We start from the raw sequence: 23,995 nt of genomic DNA, 5'->3' as shown, positions 1-23,995 counted from the left end.
GGGGCCCCATCTCCCTCGCACTTGGGGAATTATAGGTCAAACACTTCAGATATTTTTTCAGGGCAGCTGTGTGCTGCTGTGAATTATAGAGGACGGAGACGTTGATATGAAATATCGTGCATATCTTTTCATGCTGAGTTCTGATAACCTGTTGAAGATAGCAGGTCTGTCTGCAATTAAGAAAATAATAAATTATAAATCCATATGGTTTCAATGTTGAATTTCAATCCCTTTTCCTTGCTCAGATTGCTCTGCCAATCACAGATACATCGCTGCATCCTTGAAATACGGTTTACATTGCCTCAGGTTACTCAGTGGATGACACTCCTATTCTGTCTCCTCTTAAATCTCCAACCACATTAGCAACAGCGCCAGAGCAGGCCCAGGGCCCATCATAATAGCTGACATTACAAAATATTTTCAGTGGCTACAGCTCCTTTCCTTGCAAACTCAATGAAAATGTACCCAGATAGCTAGGACTACATAAGCCGGGCAAAGCCAAGCTCTTGGAGTATCTTAGTTCATTCTCTCCCAGCTTCCCCTCCCTCCTCTTTCTCCCTCCCTCTCTTTCTTTTTCTCTCTGTTTCTCTTTCTCTTTTTCTTTAATTCACCTCCACTCTGGCCACACACACACTTACAGTACAATAATAAATGTGTTGAGATAATGTGGCTTGGAAACCATATTCAGTCCTCACTTGATTAAACACTGGAATTTTGCATGGTGCCCAGAAATGAGGTTAGCAAATGGCTTCGTTGGTTGCCAGCTTGGAAATGCACAAAAGGAAATCGAGGGAGAACATAGTGTCTGCTGCTTGCTGGCTTCTAAAAGTGCTTGATGAATGTTAATGTACGTCACTTGGGATAATGCGAGTTAGCTGTGTGTGGACTCCAAATATGGCTGGAGTGTGACTGTTAGAGGTTGTAATGACTGTGCTGAAGTGAGAACCCTGTGCAGGCCCCTCTCAGAAGGTACACACCTCAGCTCTGCCTTTCCTCTGCAGATGGACTCACAATGAACTCTCAGTTTCACATCTACCTTGATGTTGCAAGATGTGTTGATGCACTATAAACATCACTGATGCAAATTCTTGACTGGTCAGCACTCGTGAAAATTAGATATTAGCTTTTGAATTTTTGTTTAGCCATTCAGAGATTAATATTTGCATCCTTGGAGGAAATTAAATGACCTGTAGCATATAATATTCATATAAATTACTAAACTTCTTTATGTATTTTAGCAATCAATCATTATGCTTATGTAGGAAATGGCCAGGCAACCTTTGCTTGTTGTGTCTTATTTACGTTAAATGTCATTTTGTTGTATCTGTCTTGTATCCGCAGGCCCTCCAGATGTGGAACAGGCTTGCGAGCCAAGCGTGCGCACCTGGAGCCCAAATGCTGGGATCGAGCAAGGTGTTGTTGGCCTGTCGGAGTGCCCTCTCCAAGGCTGCATGCTTCAGCTTGAGTTCCCCTACCCACTGGTACCAGACTCCCTGACTGTGTGGGTCACCTTCTTCAGCCCTGAGGAAACAGCACTTCCAGCGATCCATAACATCTTGCTCCTGACTGTCAGCGGGAACAACATTTCATTGGGTCCCAGCAATGTCTTCTGTGACACCCCACTGACGTTGAATCTGGACATAGAGGAAGAAGTGTATGGGGTACAGTTTTTCACAATGGAGCAGCACCTAGAGATTGATGCCACCCTCTTGGCATCCAAGCCAGACTGCATACTTTGTAGGCATTGCCAACCACTACGATATCGCCTGTTACGCCAACCACCCTTCACCCATGCACCACACGGTCTGATGTTGAATGAACCTACCCGCCGATATACAGACAGGTGAGTGACCGGGTAGGTGAATATTTTTGTGTGAGTGTACAAAGATCAAATCGGCAACATCCATAAAGGCAATGATACACCAAGCTAATGGTCCGCCCACGTTGGGCCGATGGAGAGCATCCAAGGCCCTTGGGGCCGCGGTGTATCATCAAACCTCGTTGTTTTTTTCCCGCTGATTCGGTATGTTATTTTAGTGATAGCAGTGGTGAAGCCCATCGATGAATGAAATCACTGATTGGCAGTTCAGCTCAGAAGAGAAACAGAAGTGAAAATTTTAATCAAAGGGCTAAAGTTAAGAGAGAGGGAGTTCGGAACAAATGTGTTATATAAGGTAAGATTGTTTTTCTTTAACCATTGAGCTCTTAACACAAACATTCCTTGTTGAGTTGTGCTGTTGTTCAATGGTGCACAGTAAATATGCTTTGCTCTGTCAGCATTAGATTGTGTTGTTAATGTGCTAACTGGCTAACTAGCATCATCACTGTCTTTCAATTTCCATAGATGCAGGGTATACGTGCTGGTGAATCGTAGGTTTGTGTGCAACTTTTTGGCTAAGACATGGCAATGTGACAGATACGCAGCAGGGGGCTTTCATTGCTGCTAGTTCTCTGATGTCGGCTTAGTGTGTCATGGCCTTAAATCTCAACATGTCCTCCCTGACATTCCTGAGTTAAGAAAACTCTAAATACCAATACATTGGACGTGCTGTGGTTTGTTTTCACTCCAAGTATTGTATTTTATAAGTTGAAAGTTGCTGAATGATCACCATTGAGTTTCCTGCTTCAGAGTGATGTAATTAGGGGTTTTTGGACATGCCAGTAAGAAGGTGTTTATTTATCTGTGGAAACTATCCACAAAAATATGTTCTTAGGATGCCAGATATCCTTTTCAATACCCCCAGGAGCACTACCAAGCCGCTACCGCTTCTGGAGTTTCAAATCTGCTGCCCAACATTTGTTTCCTAAGTCACAGGTCAGTCGTTGCCCACATTTGTTTTTTCCCATGTTCCATGAAGCAAGGGCAAACAGATGGCTTGTTAAAGGTATTATCTGCACACTGTGGTGAGAGTTTAGTGCTTTGCTTTCATGGAATGTGCTGACTCGATAAAGATTGTGCTATACATGGCACCGCTGCGTGTTGTGCCATCGCACATCGTGCTGTCAGCGCGGTTCACATGAGAAGGAAAGTGCTTGATAAGAGGCGAAAGGGTGAGTAGGCATGTTATGCAAGATGGAATTATGATACCTAAGTTCCACAAAGTGTCCATACACAACTTCCTGGTTGAATGGCTGCGTCTGTGGAAGGCTGTCGGGAGGCAGGAGGGATGTATTTATTTGGGGGTTTTGGCACACTTCAGTGATTATTGATGTTCTGTAGGTAGTTTCACTGCTGTGGTGTATTTCACTAGCTGTGGTCACATTCCAGTGGTAGTGGTCAGTGGCACTGACTGACTATTTTCTGTTGTGAGAGCATAGGGGATCTTGTCTCTGTTAAATGGTCAGATTACTTTTATAGAGGGTTAGTATGTGTGCTACTGCTATCAGAAACGCAACGCACTGAAATGAGGAGTAAATGAAGAGATACTTTTTTTTTTGGCTTGTTTTATGTGTTGTTTTTAGGGCTGTCAGCATTAACATGACCTAATTAAGGTCGGTACATGACACTTTTTTTCCTGGTAGCATTAATTGCTGGCCGACATTCCTGTCTTTAAGAGACTATATCAGGCTGGGTTTTAAAGCTGGAGCGGTGATACCACTATCATATGAAACTAGAAGACCTAAGTAATCCAGTGGTATCAAATGGTCTTGGCCAATTCACAGGTGTCTCTTGACCTCTGACCTCAAGATATCTGAATGAAAATGAATTCTGCCGGTGCCCACGAGTCCCCTGTTTACAGACATGCCCACTTTATGTTAGTCCCATGTAGTTTTTTGCTGACATTTGATTCCTAATCAAGACAATATGGTAAGAATTGCTTCACCTTGTCAATATGGACTTTATAACTATTTTGTAATGCAAAATAATAGAACTGAAAACATGCACATTAAAAATGTGATTAATTGTGATTAATTATTGAAATTCTAGGATTAATCACAATTTTGAAAAAAATTAATGGCTTGACAGCCCTAGTTGAATTATAAAGAATTTACCTAAAATCTGTTTGGCACAAAATAGAAATTAAACTCAAACTCTTAAAAGCATAACTAAAATATAAAAACGACTGAATGAAAACATGCTGATTCACTTCTCTTACTGTCAGTTATTGATCAGTGCATGGACATGAGCTTCTCTAACTTTTGATGTTAATGGGGAGAAATCTGTTTGTGATATGCCATGTGGTCCGCTTACTTGTCATGGCGCTACTCAAACCAAGTAAATGAAATACAAATAGGTTCCAGTTTGTAATACCAACGTGGCATTCTTCAACAACTTATAAGTGAAAGATTTATCCAACATGTCTGATTTCTTGGACGTATTGGACATCCAAGAAATTTGTCAGATATGTTATATGATGTGATGTGATGGTGAAGATAATGCCCCATTGCCCTCACTGTCTGACAACCAACATAGCCTTTGACATTACAGAGTAAAGCGCAAAGTTCACTCAGAAGTTTTGGCATGCCACAAATCCATTGTGAAGTGCTCTGTTTGATTGCCCTTGGCGCAGCTGCTGAAATGCTTTTGTTGACCACACAGTAACCCGCTTCTCCTTGCAACATGTTTCTATGGGGTTGGATAGAGTGTGACTAAGGTCCTGGTTGGGGGGGTTGATTGACCTCCCACTATCAGGCCACTGCCCTTCACTTGAGCAGGGGCAAACTGAGCAAGAGGACAACTGACATCTTGGCTCCATCCATGGGTGGTAGTTAGTTTGGAATGACTAAGGGCTGTGAGGTCAGGGTGACAGAGTAAATTATGTTAGGGAGTAAGAAGGGTCAAGTGAGGAGGAGACGCAGGGTTGGAAGACTGGACCAGTTGGGGGTAAATCACTGGGGGGCGAGAGGTGATGGAGGAGAACATTAGGGGGTCGAAAGAGTATGAAGAGAGAGGGTAGGAGGATTGGGTTAGTTTGACCCCTTCCCTTTGAGGTACCCCAGCCCATCGGCTAATCCTCTTCCTAATGTGGGTTTCAGAGCTGTCATTCAGTCAAAGCCTGTCTTAGAGCTGATGTGAAGAGACCTCCCAGCCAAAACAGAGAGAGGGCAGCTCCCCCAGCATCAGTGCTACCCCACACCCCTCTGTAATCTGACTCTACCATGGTTCTGCACAACTCTTCTACATTATACCCCCCATCTATCCCAAAGTTACTCTGCTGCTGCTGCCTAAAATCCACTCTCATTATATATAGAAGATGCTAGATTTGCTTTTATATTTTTTCTTTTTTTTTTAGCTAAACCCTTTCTGGCTAATTGGGAAAAATAGCGCAGTGCACTGGCAGTCATCGTTGTGAGTATCCTCTGCAGGTATCAAAAAGGTGCCAGTACACTCTGACTTTCATTTGACCCCCGATTTCTTTATGAAACCGACAATCTGATAGTGACATCAATTTCAAACTATGATTGGTGTGTGGTTGTTTCAATTCCTTTTTTCATTCTTTACATAACTATTTCAGTCTCTTTTGTGTATACAAATCAGTGTAACACTATGATTGCCTTGTAGGAGAGGCTAGGAGAAAATTTGTGGCTGTTTGCAATAGCTAAAAACCAATTTGGTTGGACAGCACTCAAAAAGTAGTTCTTTTAAAAAAAATACAATATCCTTAAAAGAATACTTCACCCTCTGAATGACCATTTGTTTAAATAACAAATAAATGAACACAGAAATAAATTTAAAACATTTAATAAGGGGTGTTGGTGACTCAGTGGATAGAGCAGCACCCCATGTACAGAGGCTCCTCGTTGCAGTGGTTGTGGGTTCGACTCCGGCCTCGGCCCTTTGCTGTATGTCGTCCCTTCTCTCTCCCCTTTCACACATACCGTCTGTCCTATCAAATAAAGGCCAAAAAAGCCCAAAAACCAGAGGATGAGCGACAAAACTAATGAACAGATTAAGAGAGATTAAAAATGAATAAATAAACGATAAGATCACATAAAAGCAAGTCTGTAAAAGTGAGTTTTAAGAAGTGATTTAGAGGATGTCACTGATTCTGCCAGCCTTATTTCCTGAGGCAGATCATTCCAAAGCCCAGGGGCCCTAATGGCAAAGGCACAGTCTTCTTTTGATTTACGCCACGACTTTGGAAGTGCACTTGAGGATGCACATTGGCTCATAAGGGGTCAGTATTTCAGAAATGTATTTTGGAGCAAGACCCAAACGTGCTTTAAAAACGTGATCAGTAAAATCTTAAAATAAATTCTAAAACAGACAGGAAGCCAGTGGAGGGAAGCAAGGATGGGAGTGATGTGATGTCATCTGTTAAAACCAGTAAGAGGCCTAGCTGCTGTGTTCTGGACCAGTTGGAGGCGGGAGAGTGATTTTTGAGTGATGCCTGAGAGAAGGGAGTTGCAGTAATCCAGTCAAGAGAAGATCAGGGAATGAATGACTTTTTCAAGGTCAGCAGGTTGGGGAATGGATTTGATTTTTGGTTATGGATCTTATGTGGATGTAACAGGACTGGACAACTTTTGTGATGTGTTGTTCAAAGGTAAGACCAGAATCAAAGATGACTCCTACATTTCTTGCTGAGGCTATGATGTTTGAGGACAGTGGACCAAGGGAACTTCCAATCTGATTGATTTGCGGTTTGGGGTAGTTGAATGGTACAATATCTGATTTTGTTGTTAATGCATTATTAACAACAGACTTCACCTTTCTAGTATTTGTGCATGTTTGCATTCATCTGTCTCTTTTAAAGTACTTCTTTTATGTCTACACTCTTTAGTTCGTTAAATACCATACAGTGTAAAATTAATAGCAGTAAAACCTCAAGTGCATGTCAGCTGCCACATTGACAAAAGGAGCTGTGCCCTATTTGTTGTTCTTGCAGGCTCAATCTAAGATATTTTCCCAACTTCCTTAAACTTATCTGCTTTTCTCATCTGGGATCTCTCAGCCAAGAACAACAAGCAGCTACAGAACGGAAACACATCCATATGCATGCTCACACATAAGCCGAGCGCACACACCAGTGGAGACAGGAACACACACAGATGAACACAGGCACACAGCAACACACTTCTTGCTCTCAGTAGCAGGCACATACATTAGCACATGCTTCCATGTGTAATCACCTGGTGCTATCAAAACACCTTTGAACGCATATTCCAGTGCCTTGTGCCTGACTTTGAGCGTGAGCCAAGATAAAACCTCTATTTCTACAGGGGTCTTGAGGATGTCTGGGTGCACAGAGAAGCACCAATGATGAATGAATCTCATCACACCACACCTTGCCTTTGACTGGAGTAAAGTCCTTTGTAGTATGAGCTGCATCTCACATGAGTTGCATATCATATCTAATCAGTTACAGATGAAAGTGTGGTTTTATGAAGTCTGGATGGCTGCCAGAAGTCATGTCTATCACAGGATACTGTCCATTACATACACACATGTGTCAAATGATTATACCACATCAAGTGAGACCTGGAGATCTTGCTGGCCATGAAATGTACTGTTTATTAATGTCTCGGTCTCTCTAAATGTTCTTATTTATATCCCACTCACCGAGTTCTAAAGGATGGAGAATTTATGGAAGTATGTTACATCTGCACCACTTGTTCTGTTTCATTCTTCCCCGCTGCCAACCGCAGCGCCTAACACAGCATGGCTATTAGCAGTGAGGTCAGGAGGAATCAAGCATGAACCTAATTGGGAACAGGTTGAAAGCTACATTTAAAGCGTTGTTTTCACGCTATGAGGATTTGCACTCTTGACCCTCTAGAATCAAAGGTGCACTATAATGCCCAGGTAACATATGTTGCTTAGCAGCATACTGAAGTCCAGCATGCGGTTAAAACACTACCTATGGAATAGATCATGACCTTAAATAACCTCTATAGCCTTTTTCGAAACACTTTGATTTCCCGTGGTATTACCTTTTTAAAGTATGTTACAAACAAACAAATCGTCAAACTGATAATAGTCAGCTGCCTCACATGAGAAGTACAGTGGCTACCACTGGGCAAAGTAGTTCTGATCTTTTAATTTTTAAGACAGCATCTGATCTTTAATAATCTTTATAGCAGAGCAAAGAACTTTATCGGGGACCATAATGCCCTCGTGTGTGACAGGGCATAGGAGTATAGAATCATGGCCTGCTGGTGCTTTGATAAGAGGGAGCTGCCTATGTGGCCCAAGCAGGTAACGATTCATGACACATTGGCATCAGGGTTCTTAGTGTAGTCTGGGGAAACAAAAGTGCGTTTCCACCAAACAACTTTGGAATAGTACCCTTAGAACTTTACGGACATGTACCTAAACCCTAGATCCGTTTTGTATTTCCACTGTAGACCGTACCCTTAAATATAGGCAGGATTGGACAGGTAACCACTGTGTCACTGCTCCATCCTGCCCTTGGTGTATTTCCACTTCACAGATGATGCAGAGGTACGTCTGCGTATTGATGATCGTCCCCTATGGTAATCAATGTGATATTTTAAAAATAGAGGGTTTGTGCAATGACTCCTTGTCTCAAATAAATGGACTGCAGTGCTTCACCTTTTCGTATTGGATCAGTGTGCTAGTTACTCAACAGAGGGGTAATAAAAAATGGTAAAGAATGGAGCAGCTCTGTTGGTACCATCCACAACTTGTGCCAAATGGAAACACAAAAGTAACCATTCTAGGGCTGTATTCATAAAGCTTCTCTGTACAAAGAGTTGCTCCTGAGCAATTCTATGAAAATGCTCAGGATGTTGATGTTTTCTAAGAATTTCAGAATTCTAAGAATTTTAAGTCTAGGTAATGGTAAAGATACGAATAATTAACAAAACATCTTAGGGAGGAGGACTTTTAAGAGGCTCAAGAGTTTCTTAAGCAGAGGAGAAAGTGGAATCTGTGACAATCAATCACGTTAAGTGAATGCATCAAATCTGCCAACAGGGTCAACCACACCGTCTCACTCAGAAAGTTTCTGTCCCGTCCTAGCACAGTTACTCTAAAAATGTTCCTGAATAACTTCTGAGCTAGGACTCCTAATTAGAAAGTTTTAGGCTAAGTTGTGAATGTGGCCCCTAATGTACAGCAAACTGTACTGAATTGAACCAGACTGCTGAAATGAGGCTTAATTGAGGATTGTCTAAGTCTAGATCTTAGACCTGAATGGCTTTTTCACAGAAGAAAGTGAGGATCTGGTTAAAAAAGTTTTTTCAATGGGTCACTTTTTACGCTTTTCATTGGTTTGCAGTTGTTCGCCTAGCTAGACTTCCTAAAGTAATTTGATGTTGGCTATGAACACAAATCACAGCCTGTAGTCTATGAGATCACCATTGCGTGCTCAGTCAGTTACCATGACCTATAGCTGCAGTACACCATCAACACATTTCTTCTCCAATAATAGGCTATATCATGAATAACTAAGAATCCGCTGATTCAAAGCTATTGGGAAAGCACTATCTTGATTCTGAATACCCATGGGAAGATCGATAGCATAAACCTCTGCATAATGAGGAAGAGATGACTGTTACCTCATCAAATTTTCCACAGAAGCCCCCTTCCCTATATATATATAACTCTAGGCCCTATTTTAGATTTCCCCATTTACTCCTGCCTTTTCCTTACCTCTCCTTCTTTTGATTTCTTTCTGTTTTCTTGTTCTGTTCCCTGTTTACTTCCCACACAGCCGGATCTCACCACTTGTCTCTTTGTTCTTGCTTGTTCTTGCGTGACCACGTCTCTTAGTGTGGCCTGATCAAGCAGCGCAATTACTTTTCTGTGCATTGGATTACTTACAGTATGATAGCCAGAATTTCTCATTATCCATAAAAAGGAAATTTGTGCACTGCCTTACTGCAAAGCTATATCCGTTTCTCTCTTCTTTCCGCCTATTCTGTGTGTTTGCTCTCCTCAAAGATAAAGTCTCCCACAGCTCGACTTTTCCAGGGGCTAAACTAATTCAATTAGAGGGGGCATGTTTGAGTGTAGCCTGGAGTTACACCAGCATGAGCCAACATCGCAGAACAGGACATACTAAAGTATAAAAGAGAGTCTGTCAGGTCAAACATTCTCTGTTGATAGTAATAAAGCCAACATAAATATCTCATCCTAGGCACGAAGTTTGCTGTGGGGAAATTCATTTTGTTACATGATCCTCAGGTCCATCAGTTTTTATAATTGAGGCATCACAGTTAACTTGAACTTGGTCTACTTTCGTCTGTCGGGAATGTGATGAACAAACACCAGAGAAATGGCGAAATGTAGATGAGGAGAGAAAACAAAAGCCACGGATCATTGTCGGAAATGCCATGAAGCACATACTCTTTCTTGTTGTGACTGTTTTCTTTGGAAGAGCATGAGTACATGATTGCACAAGCAAACACTTACCAGAACACCATTCATGCAATATATTTTTATATATATGTTTGCTACGCAGAACACCTGCTTCTTTCATTCAACATGTCTTTTTAAACCTTTGACTGCACTTAAATACTAAAGGGGCAGTTCAGAGAGTGCAGATCTCCACCAAAGCCAATGGTCTTTTCTTTAACTATGATATGCAAATCTGCAAGTGCAACCACTTTACATGTCTGAATATAATTCAAAACATTTAGAATTATGTCGAATAAGTTCTCCATAAAGACTGCTGCTTCTGTATGAAGTTTGAGCAACTACATGTGTATGCAACCCCAAAGGATTACAAGTAGCTGGCCCCGACCATTCCACCAAGTTTCATGAAAATCAAGCCAGTAGTTTTTACGCAATCCTATTAAGAAACAGATGAACAAACAAACTAAACCAAAAACATAACTTCCTTGGGAGAGGTAATAAATGGTGGATGCCTCACATTCACCCACACCTGGGGTTCACTGTCTTGCCCAAGGACACTTTGACATGTGGACAGAAGGAGCCAGGGATCAAACCAACTCTGTAATTAGTGGACTAAAATGTTCAATGAAATGGTTTGACTTAGAGCTCATAACACTTTCTTGGTTTGATTGCTTTATCTTCGGCCTTGGGTGAAACCTTTGTGGTAATGTTTGCTGCTGGTGCTGCATTGCAATAACACTGGGGATTATATGGCAGCAATAAGAGTAGTGGTTCATGCTTGTGTACTCTTGTTTAAGTTTGAAGGCCATAAAGTTGGCTGGCAGTGTGTTACTAAGTATCGCATGTATGTGTGCCAGCATATATTTGTATGAGTATTTAAGTTTTCCTGTGTAATGGGCATATGAATCCAGCCCTGGTACTGATGTGAGTAGTATCCCTGCATCCCTGTATCCCTGCATCCATTTACAGCACTGCAGAGGGCATTCCAAAATTAGATCTATAGTACTTGATGGTCCACATAAAATGATCTATAAGCTAACCTATCAGTCATATTTACCCTCATTTACTGATGTTGTTCTCCACCCATATACCTAATTTTTGCCATGCACTAAACCAAAACTAGTCATCATTGTACACAGCAATTATGCATTCTTATCCCCTTACGCATTGAATGACATGGAGAACATATAATATGCATTCCACTCATCTTCTCTGCAGTGCAGACATAGTCACGCTGACCAAAAATGAGACTGAGGTGAATTTTGGAACTTTTTAACTGTAATTTTTCTTACTGATTTCGCTCGAACTATTCTATATAATTATTTATTTAGTTTTTGAAACAGTTATGCAATCCATCAGTCAAAGTATATTAATCCCATATGAGTACATCATCTTCTTTAAAACATTACCATATTAAATGTTTTTTTTTCTGAATCTATTTTAACTTTACTCAGTAATTAGTCTGTCATGGAACTGGATCCCTCTTAGTCATCTAACATAGTAATCACCTGCCATTCAGACAAAACAGGATTACACTACACATACATGACATTAAATGGAAACTATGGTTTGTGCAAGACAATCTTCAAACAACAATCAATGCAGAAAAAAAAAAATCACAACAAAACAGAGTGCATTTCAATAACATAATTTATTTAAGTGAGTACATATCTGAATCAAAATTGGAATACACAGTAATGGTGTTTTAACCTTTGTCCTCAGTCTTATGTACACACTGTCACTAGCAAACACAAAATGTTGTCAAAAACTCTGAAAGCCAAAAAAGAAAACCATGAAGGAGAAACCAAGACCATAAGCGACAAATCAAAACTACAAATGAGAAACCAAAACTAAAAGCAAAAGGAAGACAAAAATAAGTCAAAATGGAAATAAAACTGTAACCAACACAATTGCAAATGAGAGTGCTGATGTGAAAATCAGTCATCCTGTTTTTGAAAATAGATAAATACATTAACACTCAGATCCTTTGCTTGCCTTTACATATATATCTTTAAAAATTTGTTCTTAGTTTTGTTTCTTGTTAAGAGAGTTGTCATGGTGAAATGCATTGTCTTAAAACAGGCTAATTGCCTTGTTTTTTTTGTTGTTTTTTTTAGTCTGAAGTGACCCATGATTTTTGTCATGTATTTGATAAGTAGCTTACACAAACCAGTAACCAGATCTTACAAAATTTATGGTAACATGTAAAGGCAAACAAAAGATCAGAGAGAAAGGGCAAGCATAAAATAACAAGAAAATCAGGACAACTAATGTCATGACAGCACCCTCTCTTTGCACGTGTTGTTTCTTAAGTACAGTTTTTTTCCTTGAGTTTTGTTTTGTTGCTTTGTTTAAGGTTTCTCATTTACAGCTTTGATTTTTTTTTTTGCGTTTATGGTTTTGGTTTTCTCATTTATGTTTTTTTTCCTTTCAGACTTTTTTTTCAGACTTCCTTATCATGGTGACTCAAGAAACCATCATTGGCGACTTAACACCGGCAAAGTGAGTAGTCCCCAGTATTTCTCCTGTCCATTGTGTAATTATCATGATGGCTCCTTGAATCACTGTGATGAGGAAACAAAATATAGCTGGACCCAAAGTGCTTAAACACAGACTGGATAGGTAGATGTGTGGAAGTGTGTGCTGAGACAGATGTTCTAATTTGTGATGTGCTAGTGGTACTTGAGATACCTAAAGATTGCTACAGCACACACACTAGCAAACAGAGCAGGAGTCCTATCGACCCGTTCTCCACAGGCCTGATCCGAGAATCTTTCTCAGTTGCTCTTTCTCCATTCTTTGTCTGTGATTCTTTATCAGACTTTTTTTTTAGGCTTCACATTATCCCAAAATATGTGGACTTACTGTGATCTTTTCCTCTGTCTGTGCAGGGATGTGGCGCCACATATTATGTACACCTACCAGGTCCAAACCATCTCCAGCCGGAGTGAGAGTGAGCCCTCCCCACCGCTGGTGCATGACCTGGGGGCACCCTACTGTGGGGATGGACGCATCCAGAGGTAACACGCACCCACTCTCACATGAAAAAATAAATCGTGAAATGCATGCTGTGCAAAGAAGCTTCTGTAAAATAAATAAATAAACTCTACTCCTAGTGTGTTTCATTTGGTATTTATCAATTTGGCAGTGAGTGTGTGTGGGGATGTTTTCTGAGTACCTCATCTTGCTATTTTAGTTCCAAAGGAGAAGAATGTGATGATATGAATTCTATGAATGGGGATGGCTGCTCCAGTCAGTGCAAGAAGGAGCCATTCTTCAACTGCATTGGTAAGTCAAGTGGACAAAAGTATCGTCAAGGTTAAAATGCACTCACAGGTTTCTTTCTCTGTATTGCTGTTGATGAAAACACTTGAAGAGTTAATTTACCTTCAGTGCAACTTTTATCAAAGTATTTAATTCCTGATTTCTCATGCAGGTCTGCTCTATTGCCATTAGTAGATGCATGTGGTTGTAATAAATACAGGTAGCCAGGCTATCCATCTGGCTATTCTGGCAGATGCCAGATGGGCTGGCTCACCTTGTGGGCTGCACGGCCTGCCATCTGCAATGTTTGGGAAAAAAATTCACAGGAAAAAAAAAGTTTACCGGCCGGCTGCAGCCCACTTGATGCTGGGACAGCCCATCTGATTAGCGGTTACACAGTTCCAAAACTACGGAACCACTTGGTTATGGTAAGGAATAGATCATGTTTTGGCCTAAAATATCCAGTTTTGGGTGTGCAGTCCCCGTTGGAAAAGCAGTCTTGGAACCATCCTGCAAAAAAACAACTGCTTTTTGTGCAAATATCCTGGCAACACATTGATGTCTTGGTTAAAAAAAAAAACACAAAAGAAAAAAAACTATCGCTGCAGGAAAGCAGTGACAACTCAGCACAAGACTGGAAGGTTTTTGATTAGACCCACAGGGTAACTTTGTGAATGAACAAATTTAACACCTGGGTGTCTTCCATGCAAGTACTTGCATTTCTCATAAGATTAGAAATGCCATTAGATATCATAATCACTTTGACCTCCTGTTAAGAAAAAACAAAAATCTGGAAATCATTATTTTCTTAAAAGGTGAGTCATTGTATCTTATATAGTTGAGTGACTGGCATCTCCTACATTGTTTTGTTTTATGAATAGATGGATGGTTTTCTGTCCAGTTCTACTGCTGTAGACAATCATTTCACCCCCCTGTTGTGATTGTATGTGTGTGTGTGCATGAACAGTACATGCATGCACACACATGTGAGCCTCTGTGAAGTGGCCACTTAATCCCTGTCAGATTGCTGGATGACTGCGTTGGCTGGGCTGTTTTTCCACCAACTGCAGTGCTCAGGGTTGTGCGCATGTATGTATGTGTGTGTGTTTGTATGTGTGTGTGTGTTTGTGTGTGTGTCCAACACTGTCTGACATAGTTGTAGTTTTGCACAGAAATCTGACACTATAATGATGGGACCTTCTGTCCATCTGTCTGTATGTGTGAGAGAGTGTCTGCTTGTCAGTGTGTTGGATAGTGAAAGAGAGTTGGATGGAAAATTGACACTAAATATACAACAGGGCCGGGGCGCTACAGTCTGGATAAGCTTTAATAGGCTATTCACACGATTGAGTCGAATTATATCTGGAATTGCTGAAATTGAAAATCATTCTTTTCACATGACCCCACCTGGCGTTACAATCCCAGTGGTTTGCCTCAATAAGGCTCCAAGCCACAGTAAATGCAGGTGCAGATAAAACATAAAGGAAATGCTATCTGATTTTTTTACTCTCATATTCCCGCTATCGCAGAAGTTAATGTTTTGAAGGTCAGATTTGCCCCCCCCCATTTTGACATGTTGTCAGCGTAGCTTGGGGGTGCTGTCAAACAAGCAAAAAGGAAAAAAATATATATAGCTTGCTTTGGCAGCCTCTGGACCTTTCTTTTCTCTGTCTCTGTCCATCGTTGTTCATCTTTTTTTTTCTGTAGCCCTCTCTTCGTTTTGCCCTTGCACTCATTCACCTTTCCACTTTTTCATTATCTGTTTATCCTTTCCCTGTCCGACTTCAAATACTGTAGCAATACCTTTTCTCCTTTTCCATCCTTTTCCTCCTCTTCTCTCTTTAGCTCACACTCTACCTATTACTTCTACAGCTTTCACAAGCCACTGTTTGAGCTTCCTCATGTCTCGCTCCTTCCCTTCTTCCTCGCCTCTGCTCCCGCTGAGTGAGTGGCGGGAGCGTATTCTGTATGCCCCCTCAGTAGCCCCTCGTTTCACCATCGCCAGAGCACAGAACTGACTTGAGTTTTTGGCTTTGCTGGAGAGGGCTGGAATTTCAAGGAGGAGGCCCCGGCCAACTTGGCACAGAATGCCGCCTTTCCCCCTAACTGGAACCCCACCGGCTGACACTGCTTTAGCTGAGAGCTGAGAGCAATGAGGCCCAGGCAACCTCCCTGTTCTGCTCCCCTCTCCTCCACTCCATAAGCTTCCCGTTCCAGACCTTAACTCTGGGTGGGATGTCTGTAAAAATTACGGCTGTATCTTTCTTTACCTCTTGACTTTGTCTGGTTACCCCCCCACCTCTGCCCCCCTCCTCTCTGTGTGTGTGTCTCTATCACTGTCATTATATGGCTCTCTCCCTCTTCTTTTTGTCTCCTTTTGACATTAACATATACTCTCTCTCTCTCCCTCTCTTCATTTGTAGATCTTTACACACTCAAGAGTTCATTGGGTATTGGCAATTGGGTATCCCAAAGGATCAGGGCTACTCGTGTTCTATAAAAAAAAAAGGATGAGAGAAGAGAATAGTAAAGGTTGAAGTGTGTAAAAACCTGCCTGTATGGCTCCATAGGGTGGTGGTGGATGATATGCAGAATCTGACTGTACGATACTTTCAACACATTCTCACACTGTCCTGGCTGTGTGTTGTTGTAATTCTGGGAAGCCATGTCAATTTAGTCCTGTTATATACACTGCGTCTTTTTAAAATACACTTCTTTTTTCACGGGAAATGAACGGTTTCTGTTAGGTGCATAAAGTCTTTTTCAAAACAGAAGTACAATGTCGGTAAAACATCCTGTTTTTACTTCTGTTTCATTGTGCAACAAACGCATATGGTATGGTTTAGGCAACAAAAGTATGCGCTTAGGTTAAGGCAACACAAGCATATTGTTAGGTTTAGAAAAAAAAGTTTGGCTTACATTCATACAGTAGCCAAACACTGGCCTTCCAGGTGAAAGTCTGGTGTTTGTTACACTCATGCACGACCCCTCCTGGCCACCTTACATGGAGACTTACTTGCTCTTAAAATTAAATTGTCATCCGAGGGCATTTTAAACTTATGGCGTTCCACAGTGTTAAACACTGATGCTGCCTGGCATATCATACCACAGGAAAGGATGGCTTTTTTCATCGTTGTGTAATCACTGACCAAGTGGCGAGTATTTGATAACTTATTGGAAAAGTGTTGTACATATAAAACACATATAATTATTGATTTAAAATTACAACTTTTTTCTGTTTTCTGTTCACCTGCAGAGGAGCCAAGCATGTGTTACTACTATGATGGCGATGGGGTGTGTGAAGACTTTGAGCGAGAGACGGGCGTGAGAGACTGTGGCCTCTACACCCCAAATGGTTTCCTTGACCAGTGGGCCTCCACTGTTGAAGTTTCTCATGAGGAGAAGCCCTACTGCTCTGGCGAGGTGGCTGCTGGATACCCTGCGGTCACTAAGGTAAGGCCATACGCAATTTGTCTTATCTTCAGCATGAAATGTTAGATGAGTTTTTCTAACCTCTTGAAACCCACTAGATCACTAGTAATCTGCTTGAGCTAGTTCTAAGTAGCGTAGCATCACAGGTCAAAATATAAATGTATAAATTTGTCAATATGGACATAGTTCACTTAGTTAGCTTGGTTAGATTCTCCACAATTCAATCATTGAGTTCATTTTATGGAAATCATAAGACCCAAAGTAATCCATTCAGATTTACCAGTATGGTAAACACAAGAGACAAAAAATGAAGACTTTTGAAGTTGGCAGAAAGCCAGAGTATGTGTCCATGCGTCCTTTCCTTGATTATATATATTCCTTTCATCTGTAAAGGCCCACAATCAAAATACTTAGAATGGCTTTTAAAAAAAAGTAATCAAGTTGTAAATATTGTTTTGTTAATACCATTGTTCACTGTATGGCATTGCTGTTTGTCAACTAAGACTGAAGTTTCTCTGACAAACAATATTTCCTTGTCTTCCTGCCTGGTGTTGTTGGGTATACTTGTTTTCGATACCTGGCTGGCTCCAAACTAAGTAAATCCGAGCTTTTCTGTGAATGTTTCGCCCTGGGACAGTGGCTTGAATACAGCATGCGCTCCCAGTTTGGAAGGCAAATGGTCTGTCGTGTCTTTGCGACTATTGTGTTACAAGCTGTTGTTGGTTATATGGCTGTATGGAGAGGTTTGAGGACACCAGTGACACTACAAACTAAAAGACCCCACAGCTCCCATATGTAGACATGAAATATCTAATCAAACAACCAATCAATTGAAGGGTCCTGATCTGATATTAAACAAATTGGATCATAAAAGGTCGCAACAGACAAGCATTCTCCATCACTGTTTGCAGTAATGGCTGTGATTCATTGATAATTTGTTCCCATTATGTTCTCTTTCATAAAGGTTTTGTACAATGATGACAACATATTTTCAACTTTTTGCAATACACTTGCAAAAAAACAACTGAAATGCTTGTTTGCCAGTTAAGTAATTTTAGAGATTGGGACATTTAATTAGATGTCTCCCAGAGTGGGTGCAGAAGTTTGCCGCTCTCATTAAAGTAATGCTTATTGAAGACGAGAGAAGAAGCCATTGATTCCATGTAAGCTCGGTGGAAGCATTGATCTGTTGCTGTTGCAACGCATAAAGGGGCTGATTGGCCAAAACATTAGGGCTAGACAAACATTCATGCACACACATACACACACAAAGCTTCAGACACATAATAGTGCATTAGGCTGAATCCTATTTAATCCCCTCTCTCTAATATGGATGGTTAAAGCTAAGGCATGTTGTTGAAGTATACTTATCTCATTTAAAGACTTATTCATTATTTCTATTCATTACTGTCCAGTTTCTGAAAAGCTTTTAGGGTATTTGTTGTTCAAACTAAATATTAAACAGGCAGCCTGCTATCTTGCTTTGATGTTATGAGACAGTACACTGAAAAATCAAAAATCTATATTTTTCTTCTTACTGTAGTGCTGTTTATTAATCTAGATTGTTTTGGTGTGCTTTGTCATGCATTATAAATTAAGGAAAAGTATGTGTTTCTGATTTGGAGTAAATTGTCCCTTTAAGAGTTATTTAATTGTATGCTCATAGACATTTCAACCCTAAACAACAAAAAAAGACGTTTGTGTTCTTAGGCCTCATGGCTCTACACTGACAGTACTCTGTCTTCTGAGGCATGTGTGTCATGTGGGAAGCAGTGATGTTGGCTGTAGGGCTTGTTCCCACTGTTGATGATGCATTTTACAAGGCCAATGAACTAGGTCTTCTTGAACAGCTGTGGCCAGGTGCCTTGCTCAAGAACACTTTGGCAAGGACTTTAGCAAACAAAAGTAGCCGACATCATTTAATGCATTTGATCTTTATATGGCACCACTTCTGTCCGAGCGTGTGTTCCAACCAACATTGCAGATGGTTTATTCTCTGAGAGGAATGAGAAACCAGTGGAACATGACTATGTAACCATTAAAAAGGGAATTCTGCTGTGAAGGACACATTGTTCATACAATAAGCACTTTTAGTGTGGAGAACACACTGTTCCCCGAGGATCATATGTGATGAGATCACCTCATTACAAGGCCACTGACTGTCCACTCAGTGTGGACACCCAAGTGCATGTGTACGTGTGGAAAATATGCAAACACAGGTTAACAAAACACAACGGTCTTGTCACTGTCTCTCTCTGTCCCTCATTTTCACTCTCTGTACATTCTCTCACCTCCTGAGTAAAAAAGCTTGTAGGATCACTGTTACATCAAAAATAGTGTCCTCAAAGCCCATTCCTTGTACCAACATCAGTACACGTTGATGTAATCACTGTCATTTATTTTCCCACCCCAGTAACATGCACTACAGCAGCATCAAATGCCATCTCTTCAACTCTAAATTAACTTTGATTACACTGCGTCCTTGCAGTGTTGCACATATACTAACACACACACACACACTCACACACAAAAAAGATCTTCTCGTATAAATGCACACACAATAATACACATGCACAATCGTGCACACTTTTTTGCTTATGGTAGTCCATTGGAAAACAAAGATAACATAACATGGCCTGAAATAACTGAGTCAAGTTTCCCGTTTAGGCTTTGCTCCTAAGCAATTGTGCAATTGCATGCATGTGGCTATGGCGACTGTCCTGGAGGCTCATGCCGCAGATGAAGCATGTGAGGATCGGCACTGGAGATGAAGACCAGGCCGTGGGATAGCTTTTGTTCATGGATCCAGTTTAAATTTGGCCACGTTAAAGCAACATATAAAGCACCACAGTGGGTGATCAGTAGCAGAACAATGTTGTTGAAGATGTTACCTATTTTGAAGAAGCGTTTAGTGACGTCTTGCATCTGGTATCTGAAATGCTGTGTCTGCCGACATTCGCTCTCGATGCCAACAAGGAATCAGGCATAGAGGGCCCATGAATAGTCATTTTCTAGGCATCTGGATCACATTCTCTATCTAGAGTACTTTGTTCTAGCTCTCTCAGCTTGTTGCAGATTGTTTACATAAGGGGTTTGATTTTCCTGGGTGACCTTGATTCATTGGCGGAAGGGGGCTCAAAAGGCCTATAGGCATTTCATGTGAGATCCAATATTAAAGCCTTAGAGCTGCATAGTCACACAGTATACTGTTGATCTGCAATCTTTGTTGAGATTTTGATGTATTTTTTCTGAGCAATGTAGTGAGCCAAAAGCACTGTGGCTTTGCTGATACAGACCCACATACAGTATTGCCCTTGACAGGGATTTGGAGCTGTTGGGGAAGTAAATTGCCTGGCAACTTTGAGATGACTGTCATCAGTATTAAAATGGTGAGGATTGAGAAATGGTTACTGTTGCTGGGGTGCAGGGCTTATTTTTTGTATTCAAGGGAGGCAACACTGAATACATTACTTCTTGAGTATTTTATATTTGACTTGGAAAATTAGTATGAACTCAACTCATGAAGTCACCTAATTGCATTGGTACAAATCTCAGCTTTGGTGAGACCTTGAAGCACCCTGACATTGAGTTAACTTCTGTTGGGTTGGAACACAGTTGGATGTTGCTATGTAAAAAAGAAGTATGTCTTCTGCGGGTAACAGATCATTGATTACTAAGACTAAATCTAGTCTGCATACCACAGAGGATAGTGCATTAGCATAGTCAAGTTGTTAAGGGACAAAATATTTCTTGAGCCATTTCAAGAGAATGGATTGGTCTACTAAAAACAAAACAAAACAAATCAAAACAAAAACCCTGTTGTGAGTTTGGTGGAGACAGCACACATTACAGTTTTTTTTTTTTTAATCCTTCAGATAAGGACCCATTTCTCTGAAATCACAGAAATGCATGGAATGATTGTTGGAAGAGCTTGACACCTACAAGCACTTACTCGGCAATAGAATGCAGAAAAAAATTGCCATTGCTTGCCATTTTTAGATTGTGACAAGATCTATTTGGCAATGTAGTGACATCTCTGCCTTTCATTCAGTGTCTCTGGACAGTACATTGCCATGGAGTTACTCACCACTTCAAGGCAAACAAGGCTGTCAGAAGAAGCCAGACTCTATCGTCATTTGTATGACACATGAATAAAGTCAATAAACTGTAGCCTTGCTTGAACCTGAATGGTACAAAAGGTTAATTGTGCTACAGAACTGCTTTACTTAATTATTTTAATATTTTAATTCTCCTTCTGCTTGAAGTCACCGAGGTATAAATGCAAGGCATGTTGTGACATCTTTTCACGAGAAACAATTGTAGAGAGCTTCGAGTGACCATGCATAAATAAGCTTTAGGGTAACCCTGCCAGTATCTTAGCTGCTTTTAGAATGGCTTTTGTGTTAAATAGCATTCACAATGTGGTTACAACACACTTGTCTTTTTGTCATTCACCCATTTCCTAGTACAGTAAGTGAAGTTACAATGACCATGATACTAAATGAGTACAGCCAGATACTTATGCTTGACAGGATGTGTAATGGAGATATGGGTTTGGGGTGGGGGGGTCAGCCACCTTTTTTTTTTTTTTTTTTTTGAGGACTTGGCACTTTGAGTAGCTCTTTGATCTCAGCCAACCACACTCCAAAGCATATGTCATTAAAATGGCACAAAGCCAAAATGACAGTAACGTTCTCTGCTGAAGTTAGTGTCTGGTTAACCACTAGCATCCATCCCACAATATGTACCATTATTGTCCTTCTAGTGCCTGTTTCCGTGTTTGTGTGTGTGTGTGTGTGTGTGTGTGTGTGTGTGTGTGTGTGTGTGTGTGTGTGTGTGTGTGTGAGAGAGAGAGAGAGAGAGAGAGAGAGAGAGAGACAGACAGACAGACAGACAAACAGACGGATGAAGTGGGGGGAGGAAAACTGAAGCCAAGAGGTTATAAGTGCAAAGGGAGTGTACAAAGAAAACCAACATTAAGTGTCTTAGTAAGGTTTTGGGCCACCACAAGCCATCAGAACAGTTCCAGTGCTCCTTGGCTTCTCCAAATCCCTGAAAAATGAGCATAAATTCCCAAAAGATATTTCCTATTTTTTTAAAATCTGACAAGAGAAATTGAAAAATGAACCATAGCCATATTCTATCTAATATTTATTGAACAAAATTTACTGGATTTATAAATGCGAAAACCAACTAGCACTTCACTAAGCCCTGCCCCTTTTTTGTTAGCTGGTGATGGTCCATCAACCTGCTGAAGGCAGCATGGAACCAACTGCCACAAACCTCATTTCCTAGAGAAATATTGTCTTATTTTTGGAAAAAAAAATGAAATGCAACCATAGCTGTATAGTCAGACCCTGCATTGGTGCTGGCTGATGCCACGCTATGATTGGCAAAACTAAGCAAAAGATCAATTGCCCTGTTGCTCATGCACACTGTTTTCTGTATTAAGATCAGTCCAATGAACAAGATGGTTCTCCGAACTACACACACTAACAGTAGTAATTCCCACAAAAGACAAGTTTTGTAAAGTGACAAAGCCCTCCAGTGGCCATAGTAATTATGACTCAGTTTGGAGCAAAGATTTAAATAGTGTCACTAGGGTTGCCCCTTGAAAGTTGGTGAATCGAATCATCAGTCGCAGTTGACTGAGATTACTTAAAGTTGAGCATGTTTTTTTTTCATGCAGTGTGCTTCTGGGGGTTTTTGTCCCCCAGATTTTGTTGACTTTCACACTCATCTTTGCGGTTGCAGACATGCACGCAGTGGCTAAGAGGGAGAGAAAGACCACACCATAGGGTGAAGAAGTGGTGAATATACAGCTCATATCCAGTTAATAGGATACAGTCTCTTGCTTTTGTTGATATCAAGTGTCGGCAGATAATGTTAGACCTGTGTATTTGCGATCCATAGTTAGCGCCATTAGCCTGTTTGCGATATAATGTGAATGCCGCTGTCACACTGAACATCCTATGGAGCATGTTCAGACTTTGTATGGAAAACAAAAGAATTCATCAAATATTCTTATTGAACAGCCCAATAAATTTGACTGGCATTAATTCTGAGTTGGGTACAGCCCTAAGCATGATGTTAAAGAGCCACAAAATCCACTAAGGAAGGAGAACAGGGTGGTAGATGGGTCAAAAACATGTTCAACTTTCATATGGGAGACTGCTATTCACTTTCAGTTTTCTACTAAAAGCTGACATTGGTTTCTTTCCCTAAGCCTTACTAAGTTGTTTTTGTTTCTAAACTTAACCAAACCTTCACCACACTGGTGTTGGATTAAAAATTGTTTTATTTTCACAGTAACAATTTGAATTAGTTTTGACTTGTGTTAAAGATAAATTTTGGATTTTATTCTAAGTCATAAATAACATGGTGACTGTAACCCACATTCACAATGCATAACTACCCATTGGATGAAGAAAACTTGAACTCCTTTTCCTAAACTTTTCCCCCATTTTGTCAAACAGTTGAAAAATGTCTGTAAAAATAAGTTTGTGCTAGTTGGAGTCAATATAGTTTTATCAGAAACCAACAGCACATTGTCCTGCCTTGTTGATAGCTCACTTCATCCTTTGTGGTTTGATTTCATCATGTTTCTGTGTTCATGGCTCACAGCTCTTTGGTAGAGTTGGAATAGAGATGTGTTTCCCTGATATATAACAATGCTACCTTAAAGAGTAACCGTATGTTTTTTGAGGTTTTTTTTTTTGTTCTGAATGAGTGTGTTGGAGGTAGTGGAAGAGGATAATACATCATTTCCTTTTGATCTAGTAAACAAGTCCTCTATTGGTTTTGTGTATCAGTTCCATTTGATGTCTAAAGACAGTGTTGATATTGTGTGTGTGTTTGTGTGTGTGTGTGTGTGTGTGTGTGTGAGAGAGAGAGAGCAAGCCGGGCAGCAGCGATAGGGATCTTTGCGGATGCAAGAAAGTAACAACAGCACAAGAAGGCACTTGAGGAGAAAGAGAGATCATGTATCTGCACGAAATCCAAAGTACTGTGTGTGTGTGTGTTTGTGTGTGTGCG

General features: G+C 40.7%; 1 protein-coding gene across 1 annotated transcript in view; it reads left to right on the top strand.

Moving 5' to 3' along the window:
• pappaa (pregnancy-associated plasma protein A, pappalysin 1a) overlaps positions 1–23,995 on the top strand; it is a 120,640-nt gene that overhangs the window by 30,023 nt on the left and 66,622 nt on the right. Inside the window, exons 7-10 of the mRNA XM_088071170.1 lie at positions 1,342–1,843; positions 13,156–13,284; positions 13,461–13,552; positions 16,785–16,981. Coding sequence (XP_087927296.1) covers positions 1,342–1,843; positions 13,156–13,284; positions 13,461–13,552; positions 16,785–16,981 — 920 coding nt within the window. The remainder of the gene's footprint in view (positions 1–1,341; positions 1,844–13,155; positions 13,285–13,460; positions 13,553–16,784; positions 16,982–23,995) is intronic.

This window comes from Plectropomus leopardus, chromosome 20 (assembly GCF_026936395.1).
Source record: "Plectropomus leopardus strain MGB_pleo_1.0 chromosome 20, ASM2693639v1, whole genome shotgun sequence".
NCBI lineage: Eukaryota > Metazoa > Chordata > Actinopteri > Perciformes > Serranidae > Plectropomus > Plectropomus leopardus.
The sequence above is the reverse complement of the archived record's forward strand: the minus strand, read 5'-3'. Positions and strand labels throughout refer to the sequence as shown.